This window comes from Nothoprocta perdicaria, unplaced genomic scaffold, assembly GCF_003342845.1.
Source record: "Nothoprocta perdicaria isolate Ctin4 unplaced genomic scaffold, notPer1 scaffold_452, whole genome shotgun sequence".
NCBI classification, from domain to species: Eukaryota; Metazoa; Chordata; class Aves; order Tinamiformes; family Tinamidae; genus Nothoprocta; species Nothoprocta perdicaria.
Window position 1 is genome coordinate 200283 of NW_020455702.1, and position 12223 is coordinate 212505.

Consider the following 12223-nt stretch of genomic DNA (forward strand, 5'->3'; position numbering starts at 1 on the left):
AAAAAAAAAAAAAAAAAAGAGAGAGAGAGAGAGACCCATACTCAGCAAAGGACACCAGGACACCAAGAGAGCCCTTCTGCCTTGCCCTGGGTATAGTCGAATACACCTCTCTCCTACTTTATTTATATATTATTTATATATATAAAATTTCCTTCTTTTCCTCACCTTTTCCCATTTTTCTTCCTTTCTTTGCTACTTTCCTTCTTTTTTTTTATTTTTATTTATTTGCTCCTCTCCTCTCCTCTCCTCTCCTCTCCTCTCCTCTCCTCTCCCTATTCCCCCTTCCCACTTTCTCTCCCCCTCTTTATCTTCCCCTCATTTTTTCCCTTTCTTTCTCTTCCTGTCTGTCTCCTCCCTTACACCGACCCCTCCTCCCCTTGCCCCCTCAACTCTCCCCTTGCAGCCCCAAAAGACTGCTCCTCCTGAGTACTCCCTAGTTCTTCTGTTCTCAACCGCAACGCGGAGCAGGGAGCAGCCCAGACCTGGCCGAATCTTGGGATGCGATTCCTGCTTTTCACTGGGCTTCATCTTTGCCTCCAGTCCTTACATTCATCCTCAAAGTGCCCCTCGCTCCTTCCCTCCCTACTGTCCTAGATGAAGGGACCGAGGTCACCACCGGGCTCGGGACAGCCGGACCCGTCATCTCACTTGGCCTTCGTCTTAGCAAGATGACCCACGAAGCAGCTCTGCCCCCACCTGCCTTTCTCCCCATCCCTCCTCTCCCTCCTCTGCTCGCACCTCGCAGGCGCCAGCAGGAGAACGGGGTCTTCTGCAACCACCCCCTCCCCCAAAAAAAAAATAGTTCTTGGATTTGGGAAATATGAGGAGGGAACACCGAAAGATAAAAGTTGACCCAACTGTTTGTCGAGCTCATTGAAAGGGGTCCCCGAGCAAAGATGGGTGCCTTCCCATGCAAAACCCTTGGTTTTAGGATCGGCACGGGGAGGAATGTCGGCCTTCCTCCCCCTAAGCAGCCCGGCCATCCTGCTCCTCGCTGCAAGGTCTTATCTTCCCTTAGCCCTCAGAAAGTTGGTGATGATTCGGGTGATAATAATAATTATATATAGATATAGATATAGATATAGATATAGATATAGATATAAGAAAACGTCAAAACGTCGTTTTGTACAGGGTCCCCTCTATATGCACCTCTATAGGCTCACATAGGCGGGGGAGACATCTATGATGGGAAATGACCCGTGCATCCAGGTGTGCGCTGCCTTGTGAGCTCAAATCCGACCTCTTGCTGTTGTGAATAAAACGCCTGCTGATGCTCCGGGGATTTAAAAGCAAGAGAACAACAACCCCACGTTCTGCTATTTCTCTCTCTTTCTTTCTCTCTCTCTCTCTCTTTTTTTTTTTTTTTCTCTCCTGGCACTTGTCGAGAAAAAATAAAGCCCCTTTTGCATGTTGGAGGTCGGGAAATATTTACCTGCAGGCTCTCGCTGACTCTTTACATCTGTGTCTGCTCCTCAGCTTTTACCTGTTTGTCGGAATAAATTCCCTGAAATAGGGTGGAGAAACAGGTTAATAATAATAACAATAATAACAATAATAACAATAATAATATAATTAATAGAAGATCAGCTCGACTCTGATGCACAAGGGAAGAAGCAATGAATAAACCACTGTTTTATGGGCGGCTCTGGGATGCTTCAAAGGAGAGGATGGAGCTGGGGGGAGAATAGGGGGAGTTCTGGTCCCCAGCAAGGTTGCATGAGCATTCCCTCACCGTGTCTTTTGGGCAAAACTCCTGTCCCCTTCTTCCTCCTTCCCCCTCCCTCCCCAAACCCGCTCACCTTGCCCTCCTCGGCCGGCATCACCATTTGAGATTTATTTATTCTTCCCTTTACCCCAAGCATCCGCCGCCCAGGCGAGAGGGCTTTTTTTATTTATTGGATTTTTTATACTTATTTATATTTATTTACATCTGCTTGTAATGATTTTGCCCCCAAGAAAGCCGCCAGTTTCTTATCAGGGTCGGGATTGATGCTGGCGGCCTGCTCCTCTCTATCATCTCCGCGGCTCCTCTGGTTCCTTTTTATTTTTTTTTCCTCTTTTTCTGTGAGTGATGGGCTCCTGCGGCTCCCCAGTGCCTGCGGAATCCTAATGGCCCCTCCGAGGGGGGAACCTGCTCCCCAGACCCCCCCGGAGGCCGAAGCATCTCCCCCAAAAGCGGGGCCGAGGAGCGGGATGGAGGCGCAGCTTGATTAAAAGGGGCTTGATGGATTCGCCTTGGGGATTAACTAAGATAATAGTTTATTGCGCTGCGAAAGATTAAACTGAAAGTACCCTGGTGGAAATAAATAGATAAATAAATAAATAAACGCCACACGCGAGTGAGCTGCACGAGGAGCCCCTTTCCGAGACGTTTCCAGCCCTTAAAAACGCGCGTCCCCGCGGGCCGGTTGAGGGTTGACGTGTTGTCTCTGTGGGGCTATTACCCTTAAGGCTGCAACGCTGCCCTTCCTTGCATCCGACCGCGCTGTTTTTCTTCCTCCCCCCCCCTCCCCCCCCCCGCCAAATGGGGTCAGGATGAGCAAAATACCCCTCTCTATAAAATAATAAAGTTGCCCGCAAGCTGTCGGGGCTTCGCTCTGCTCCCCCATGCCTCTCCTTTTGGGAGCTGCAAATGCGTCTGGCACTGCCTATGTGAGCCGGGCCTAGCATGTGTAAGAGGGGATTTAAGAGCATGTTTGCACCTCTCCACAGTCCGAGACACGACCTGAAGCCATAATTTAATTCCTCCTCGTAGCGAACTGCTCCAGCCCCCCCTGATCTGCCCTCCATATGATGCTATAGGGGCAGCTATAGGCGCCTCGCCTTTCACCCAAGCGTTGTCTCGTCTGCCTGTCCGTGCCGTGAGTTTTGAATCCCGAAGATGCTTCTCTTAAATAACAACCCCCTCCACACAGAGCGAGGGACACCGAAAGGTTTTAATAACCGGCCACCTATTGATCGGGGCCCTCAGCGCATTGACGAGGGCCGAGGATCTCATTAGGCACCGGGCGGCGATGGGTTTGCTAAGAGGAAAGAAAAGAAAAGAAAAGAAAAAAAAAAAAAAAAAAAAGGAGGGGGAGGTGAATTTAGACTGTCTTTTGCTTTCTAAAAATAAAATAAAATAAAAAGAGGGGGGAAAAAAAGTGCTCAGTGATGAGCCTGTGTCTCCCCAGGCGCCCACGGCACCGATTGATTTTTAATTGCAAAGAGTGTCAGAAGGGACGAGTCTGGGCGGTTAAACTACCCTGGGGAGAGGGGTGTGCGGGGAGGGGAGAAAAGGCAGAGGGTCCTCAGGCCAAAGCCGGGGAGGGAGGATATTTTATTTTATTCCGTTATTTTTTTCCCTTTTTTTTCCTACCCTCCAGCCCCTCATTGCCCTGGGGGACTGCAGCAGGGGGGCTGCAGCTTTCTGCCTCCCTGCGAAGGAAGCCTGAGAAGTGCTTGTCAGAGATTTACTTGAGGGCTAAGAGAAGATCTTTTCTTTTCCTTTTATTTTTTTTCTCCTTTTTTTTTTTTTTTCTCTCAAATTCCTCCATATCAACGCCCAGCTGGGGCCGGATTAACTTCCCGAGCAGCGTGAAAGTTGTTCATCCTCACGTCCCTTGAGTGCCTTAATCTAGAAAAAAAAAAGCTTCCTCTTTGCTCTTTTTAAATTGTATTTATATGTTTACTTTCTCCCTCGGTTCCAAGCAAGAAGGGCCGGGGCGTTATCGAAGCTCGGCAGGACATTTGCAAACACGAGGTGGGGCAGGCGGTTGGGGAGGGGGAGACGAAGAGGGACGTTAATTATTAATATTGTCACCCGGAGGGGGCTGGGCGAGCTCTAAGCACCGTTCAAGTGGGAACCCTCCACATGAGGGGCAGCCCAAAGTTTGTATATACGTCTACCCTATACAATAACAGCTACAGCGCTAACCTGCCCCCGCCAGACCCCTCCTGCCCGGATCACTTTCCCTTGAAACTTTCTCCCTACCCTATAGCAAGACCAATGTTTTCTTTACAACTTAACCTATGGCTCAGCCGTGATGCGATGGGTCACTACGGGTAGGCTGTGTCTCACAGTAAATAAATAAATTAATGAATAAATAAGAACTCAGGGAGGAAACATGTCTCCCATATATATGTCACTTAAAAAGGACCCCCCTCTTCTTCCCCCCCCACCTCCCCCGGGGTCTTCCTCTGCTTCTGGCAGCAGAAAGCCTTGACCACAATGCATGCATATATGCATGTATATATGCATGTATATATGCATGTATGTGCATATATATGTATGTGCATATATATGTATATGCATATATATATATACACACACACACATTTACAAATGGATGTGGAGAAAAGCAGCCCTCTGCCATTCTCCTTCTCAGACTCAAATAAGATAAAATAAAATTAAATAATAATAACAAAATGACAGAGATAAGTCTAGAGATAATTGTATTAAATAGTGCAAATCAGTGCAAGCCCAAGGAATATAATCCCATAAAAGATGATTTTTTATTGCTTAAAGTTGTTCCTGGAGGATCTGGGTTGCTGCTGATGTGGAAGACTGCACAAAGAGGGGCCTTGGAGGCCGCACGAGAAGTTGGAGCCACTCGAGCTCTGAGTCGATTATGGGGCCGCTTTGATTTATTTTAAACTTTTTTTTTTTTTTTTTTTTTTTTTGAGGTTAAAAAGGGTACTTCCTGCCAAAAAGTAAGTTGCATTTTTGCTGGGCACCCCTCCGCACCAAGTCCCCGAGAATCCACGGGCTGAAGTGCTGAAGTGCCAGAATCCATTAAAATATAAATAAAATGTAAGATTTTTATAACGCGGACAAATCTCGGCTCTCCTAAAAGGGGTCTTCAGTAAAACCACATATATATAAGTAAATATATATGTATATATATATATATTTCTCTTTTGCTGAGGGAGTGACGAAGAGCGGAAGGTGAGGGGAACAAAAACCAACAATTTCTCCAGCATAAAAATGAAACATCAAATTAGTTTGCCTCTGGGCTTCATTTTTCCCCTTCTACATTATAACTAGTTATTGAACTCGCTAGAAGATCTAAAGGCCATTTGTGAGGAGAGAAATTTCAATGGAGTTCCCCCATCAATAACTCCTTGGCAGTGACCTATTGGATCAAGTCAAACAGTTGAGGTGAAATTCAGGTCACGCTGTCTAACCAATATTAAAATGCGCCCACTTTTTAAAAAGCCACTTTCAACAAGATTTGCAGAAAATTGAATTCCTGGGTGGGGTGAGAAGGGGAGGGGGGTGGAAGGACGGGAGAGAGAGGAGAGAGAGATTGAGAAACTGTTTTGCATTTGTCTCTTTTTTATTATTACTTTTTTTTTTTTCCAAACAAACAAGAGGGATTCGTCTTTAAGATTTGAAAATGAAGGGATAAATATTTACATTATTAGTTGCTTTGAGACGAGAGCGGCTTCGCAAGAAAAATGCGCCGGAGAGGACTTGGGGTGACAGCCTTTGCTTATTAAAATCGTTCCAGGCCGATTCATTACTTTTAACTGACAACAGATTTAAGGGAAAAAATCAATTAAACATTTGCATATTTCTTTGCATAAATTAGACCTGTCTATTTGCATTGTGCGGGAACAAATAAATAAATAAATAAATAAATAAAGGAAGAAAGGTCTCCGCGCACTTCCTGCTTTCAAATTGCCGGGGAAAAATAAAATTTAATTAATCGAGCGTCTCTGCATGTACCAGAGAAGTCCCAAATATTTTTTTTTTCCAGAAAAAAAAAGCATAGATATATGTATATATATGTATAAATCCGTCCTTCCTCCCCTTCCCACTACTATAACTTATTATACGATATTCACCTCCAACCAAGCCTTTAAACTCTCAGAATAAAACTCCACTCCTTAAATTTATTTCCAGCCTGGATCAGGCAGAGTTCATACAATGCGAAGTGGCTGGGTTTTTTTTGTTTTTTTTTTTTCTTTCTATTTTTTCCCTTTCCCCGTTGTTTTTCTATTATTACGAAACCCTGAATAACAAAACCCCAGTAGATAGGTACTTCTTTTTTTTTTTTTTTTTTCTAGAAAGCACAGATTGCTAATGGGCCGAGGTACAGGTTACCAAACGGTCAGTATGGTAATAGCGAACACAATGAATCCGGAGAGACAATGCGCACTTATTTTTCTTCAGTACTGTCAGAAAGGCGCTTTGTACTTCAAAATGCTCCTGCAATGGGAACCACATCTATAGATATTTTTCAACCTGGTACCAAGGTACTAAAAGGAAACATATATATATATTTAATGATAAGGTGGTGCGTTTCTCTCTCCCTTTTTTTTTTTTTTTTTTTTTTTTTNATCGCGGGGCTGGTGGGGGGACGAGGGATGGAGAGCGGTGGGAGGGCTGCTTTTATAGACAAAAGAGCCAGATTCTTGTACAACTATTCTTCACACGTCCTTGCAGACTTTATTTTATGGAAAGCAAGGGGGGAGGTGGAAAAAAAAAAAGGCAAGGGGGTGAATGAAAAATAAATAAATAAAAAATAGAGAAATCGCCCAAATACTTGGGCAAAGGGCTCCAGTTTAAAAGGAGAGGGGGAAGAGAAGAGAGGGTACAAAAGCAGTCCCCCAAGCCCGAACAGGGTGGAGAAATGGGATTTTTTGTGTGTGAATTTGTAAGAAATTGGGGGCTGGATGGAGCTCCGTGAGGGAAACATGCAGAAGCAAATTGTCTGTCTATCTATTTTTTTTTTTAAATAATATATAAATTTGTGTTGGGGAAAGAAATTGGAAAGGTTAAAAAAAAAAGCAAATGGGACAAATTGAGCTACTTTGCCCCTTGCTCGTGCAGAGCAGGGAGAGCAAAGAGTTTAGATATTTCCAGTTTGGGGAGCACGAGGGATAAGGATTTCTCTGGCCGTGAAAATCACGCCTTACATTATTATTTTTATTATTTTGGATGTTTTGTTTTGCTTTTATTCCCCCCTCCCCTCATCCGCTTTGTAAAGCCCATCTCCCTGTTCTTCAGAGAACTACCTGTGGATATTTATTTATTCTGCTGGGACTTATTGAAAACCATATATTCTGAAGGAAGGGGGGGGGGGTGAAGGGTGTGCGTAGGTAAAAATTACTTTATTAACTCTCCATCTTTATTCAATATCCCCTCAGCCTTGGAATAAAGTTGTTGCATCAGTCGGAACTATAAATGTCAAAACCCCGCATGAGGCTGAGGTGTTTGGGCAGAATGAAGTATAGCTAGGGAAGAGGAATTTATTGGATATATTTAAATCAACGTTTTGGCTTCTATCATGAATTTTTATTCATGTATTTCTCCCCTCTACCTTTGAGCTCCCGCTTCCACATACCCGCCTTTCACTCCCCAGCTCTGAAATTCTTTTGGAAAGAGCAGGAATTTTTACCTGCCGATGCAAAGAGTGCGTCCCCATATAGGCACATAAATCCTCCATAAATCCATATAAATACACATAAACACATATATATATGTGTGTGTGTGTATATGTAAATATATATTTAACTTTAGGAAGGAACCTGATTCGTCAGGGCACGGGGGGAACAATTAGTCAAGTCCTGTGGATCAGATGCCAATAAAAACAAGAAGTGCTAAGTAACAGCCAAGCGAGAGAGCGAGTTATTCCCTGTCTGGGTGCCAACACATATATATATATATATATATATATATATATACACACACATATATATATTATATATATGGGGCTGGGTCTTTGCTTTCGGGGGGGAATCCTCCCGGCCAACTAAAGCTGGACCAGTGGTCTCTTTCCTCTCTTTGGGCCAAGAAGAGGAGATTTTGGGGAGGGAGGGAGCCCTTTTGCCCCGCAACCGGTCGCCTATATGTACCCTGTAGACTCGAATTTGTGTGAGCGTCGCAAAAGTCACAAATTCGTCTCTAGGGGAATATATGGACGATGCCAGAGTCTTGTAAACCCCCCATTCCCCAGTTCCCCCCCTCCTTCTCCAGCTCGCCTTTGATGCCCTTAATTGCGGCCGCCCTAATTAAATCCGCCAAGCCGGGCTGTGTCATTTTAAAAGGTAGTTTATCCAAGCGCGCCGCCGATCAGCTGAGCTCGTTAAAAAGCGAGCAAAACAAAATAAAATAATAATAAAAGCAAAAGTAGAGCAAAATCGACGTGATGATTTGGGGGTGGAGGCGGGTGGGGGCGATACAAATCAAAACACACTCAAAATACACTCCTCTCCCCCCAAAAATCCAATTATTACTTTTTTTTTTTCCTCTCCAGAAGAACCAGCAGCTACCGCAAACACAACTCGCAGCCAAGAGCACAAAAGAGCCCCGACCATTTCGCCCTGACTGATTTATGGCGTTTTACAACCCCATAAAAAGCTGTAACAACCAGCCAAAAGCCTTCGACACCGCTGGCACATTTAGTCTAATAAATAAAACATAAACAGTTAACTTTATGTGTCACTTTTATTGTTATCAAGTAAAATATGGCAATGCCCTGCGAGCTATGATTTTTCGACTATAATTGTTATCAAGCCCGAGAAGGGAATATCCCACCTCCCTCCTCGGCCCCTCTCTTTAGTGCGAGCCATAGATAAAAGCCCTAATTGAAGAAACTCCGCGAAACTCCCTCAAAACGCTGCCAGCTTCTTTTTTTTTCCCTTTTCTTTTTATTTATTTATTTATTTTAAAAATTTTGCTTCAGGTGCAGGGAGTTTTTTCCGCCGCCTGAGAGGATCCTCCGCCCCCTCTTCCTATTAACCCCCCTTTCCCTACGCTCCAGAAAAGGGAGTTTTAATAGAATGCTAATAATCTAATAATTAAGAATATGGTCGGAAAAAAAAAAAAAAATCATGTTAAGTGGCCAACCCAAGGACGAGGCCCTGGGTGCGCAGACTCGTGTTGGACGTTTTGGGGTGTTTCTGGGTGTTCTTGAGGTGGTACCTGCAGCTCTAAAGCACCGAGGGCAAAATGAGGCGCAAATAAAGAGAAAGCAGCAGATTTTTTTTGGGGGGGGGAACCAGGCGGGAAGGGGGAGGGGTCCCCATTGACCCCCCCCGAGGGCGTGGGAAAGTCGGCAGCACCTCCCCAGGGGACCCGCTGGAGGGGGGGGACACGCGGTGCGCCCCCATCCGTGTCCCTCCTTCGTCGCTCTCCATGAACCTTCCAGGTAACTTATCCGGCCCCCGCCCGGGGCTGCTGGCGGCATTTAACCCTCTCCCCCCCGGTTTGGGGGGGCTTCTAGCGGGATGCGGAGGGGGACACGACACAAGCCACCAGATGTCCTGGCAGCGCCATTGACCTGCCTTGTGTCCCCTTCCCCATCCCCTCCTCCATCCTCTCAATGTCCCTTTCCTCCCCCCGCAGAGTGGGGGTCCTGGCGGGGGGGGGGGGGGATAGGATTTGGACCCCCCCCCCCATTCCCCCGGGGGAGGGACACACTCACATTCACACTCACACCAGGAAGAGGTGTGTGGGGGGGTCTCCCCTCATTGTTCCCAGCCGAGCCCAGAGGCCGCGGTGAGGGGCGGCGGCGGGGCGGGACGGGACAACCCCCTCCACCCTGCCCCCCCCAAAGAGGTGGGGGTTTGGGGGGGATCCCCCCACGCCCCCCAGGCTCCCACTTCCACCTCGGCAGCTCCATAACAATTTGGGGGCGCTTTTCTTTTTTAAAAAAAAAAAAAAAAAAAGCAAAAAAAAAAAAGCTTTTGGTTCCTTATCCGGGGACTGGGCTGGCGGGTGTGATTGGCCGGGGGAGTCACATGGTGAAAGTAACTTTACGGGGTCGCCAGCTAGTAGGAGGGCTTTATGGAGCAGAAAAACGACAAAGCGAGAAAAATTATTTTCCACTCCAGAAATTAATGATCATGAGCTCTTATTTGATGGACTCTAACTACATCGATCCGAAATTTCCTCCATGCGAGGAATATTCGCAAAATAATTACATCCCAGACCACAGTCCGGAATATTATAGCCGGACAAGGGAGTCCAGCTATCAGCATCACCATCAAGAACTGTACCCCGTGCCACGACCCTCCTTCCCCGACCGCCAGTACAGCTGTGCTAGTATCCAAGCTGCCGGCAACCCGGCCGGCCACCAAAGGGGACACGGGCCACCTCCAGGAGGCCAACACCTCTCGGAGAAGGCGCAGCAGCTCTGCGAGCAGGCTGCTCTTGTCACCTCTGCTGCCACCACCACTCCTTCCCCGGCCCCCGCCGCCTGCGGCCAGCCAAACCCCGAGCATCCCACCAGCACAGCCTCCAAACAGCCCATAGTCTATCCCTGGATGAAAAAAATCCACGTCAGCACCGGTATGCAACTTTTCTTTTCCTCTCCTTCGCGCTGCTCGCTGATTAAAAAAAATATAAATATATATATTTTTTTCCCACCTCATGCTATCCCCGTGCTTCCCCCTCTCTCTCTCTCTCTCTTTTTTTTTTTTTTTTTTTTTTTTTTCCTTCCCTTCCATGAGAGTCTTTGGGTTAGCACAATTGAACTGGATTTACGACTCCGAATGGGTAATTACACCCACCATAAATTTTATAGCCGCGCTACTGTGGGCAGCCGGAGCCATGTGGCTCGCTCTGTTATGTATGTGTGAAACTCGGAGAGCTTTGTACGGGGGGCATAAATAATTCAGGCTTTTGAGCCAGGGAAACCCCTTCCTATTAGAATAGCAACTCTTGAGCTGCCCAAAGTTCTTTATTACCTATTTAAGCCTATTACTTTTTGCCTCTCAAGCTGCTCCACTTCTCGCTGCTGTTTCTCGGGCTCCTTCTCGCTTCTATTCATGCTAATTATTTTCTCTCCTTTTTTTATTTTCATTTTTTTTTTTGGCGTTTCCCCCCGTTTCCTCCCCGCCCTCTTCTTTTTCTTTTTCCTTTTTTTTTTTTTTTTTTCTTTTTTTTTTTTTTTTTTTTTTTTTTTTCCTTTTCCTCCCAGTGAATCCCAATTACAACGGAGGGGAACCCAAGCGCTCCCGGACAGCTTACACGAGGCAGCAGGTTTTGGAATTGGAGAAGGAGTTTCACTATAACAGGTACCTGACCCGGCGGCGGCGCATCGAGATCGCGCACTCGCTCTGCCTCTCCGAGCGCCAGATCAAAATCTGGTTCCAGAACCGGCGCATGAAGTGGAAAAAAGACCACCGGCTCCCCAACACCAAAGTCCGGGCCGCCCCCGCCGCCCCCGCCGCCCCCGCGGCCGCGGAGCCACCGCCCGCCGCCGCGCAGGAGCCGCGCACAGAGGATATCACCAGGTTATAAACACCCGCACACCCGCACACGAATGACTCTGGATTATTTATAGAATCTAATATATATATAAATATATTTTCACCCCCCTTTCCCTTTTATTTTCCTTCCTTTTCTCCCCCAACTCTCTCTTATTTTTATTTTTATTATTAATTATTATTATTAATTATTTCCCGTGCGTATCAAAAAAGAGGTCTCCCGCAAGACCGCAGAATTTAGGTGCATGTCGGATAGCATGAGGCCAGGTGGCTGTACCTGCAGTTTATTTTATTTTTTTTACGCCGTTTCAGGGTATTATTTATTTTAAAAAAGGGGGGGGATGGGGGTGGGGGTTGTCGAGGTTGAATGTTCCGTTCGGTGAGTTAAATGGAGAAATGCAGCAGAAACACAAGAGAAAAAAAATTAATAATTAAACAAAAATGTAGGTTTTTTCCCTCCCCCTCTTCTGCATGGCAAATGTACAAAGATCGAGGGAGCTGCGAAGTTCCTTTGGTAGAAATGTGGGGAGGCGGAGAAAAAGAAAAAAAAAAGCTTAAAAATCACATTTTAAAGCAGGGAACAAAAACAAATACAAGACAGCACACAAGGGTGGATGGATCTTTGCTGGAAAATATGAGAGAAAATAAGAGAGTGTGAGAGAGTGGCTTATTTAAAAGAAAAGCAGAAGTTTTTTTTTAAGTCAGTAGTTTTTTTTTGTGGTTATTTGTGGGGATTTTTATTTTTCGGACTGATTTTACATGACCATTGTAAACTTGCAATAAAGAGTTTTAGTGTGTATGTGAAAGTCCCAGTGTTCAATAAACCAGTCAGTGTGAATTAGTTTTACTTTTATGTCTGGTGACTTCTTTGATGTTCGTATCCCCCCCTCCAAATCCGCCCCCCGAATAGTATTAATTATAGTAATAATAATAATAAAAAAAGCCTGGGACGCTGCATATTGAAGCCCCTGGGCACCGGGGGCTGCTTTAAGTTAAGTTTAAGCCAACATTTTACGACATCACG

General features: G+C 45.7%; 1 protein-coding gene across 1 annotated transcript; it reads left to right on the forward strand.

Moving 5' to 3' along the window:
* The first annotated feature begins 9729 nt into the window (after positions 1-9729).
* On the forward strand, positions 9730-11289 carry HOXC4 (homeobox C4). Its single transcript, XM_026046681.1, has 2 exons — positions 9730-10279; positions 10911-11289. The coding sequence occupies exons 1-2, from the start codon at positions 9730-9732 to the stop codon at positions 11231-11233; spliced, it is 873 nt and encodes a 290-aa protein (XP_025902466.1). The 3' UTR covers positions 11234-11289.
* The last annotated feature ends 934 nt before the right edge of the window (positions 11290-12223 follow it).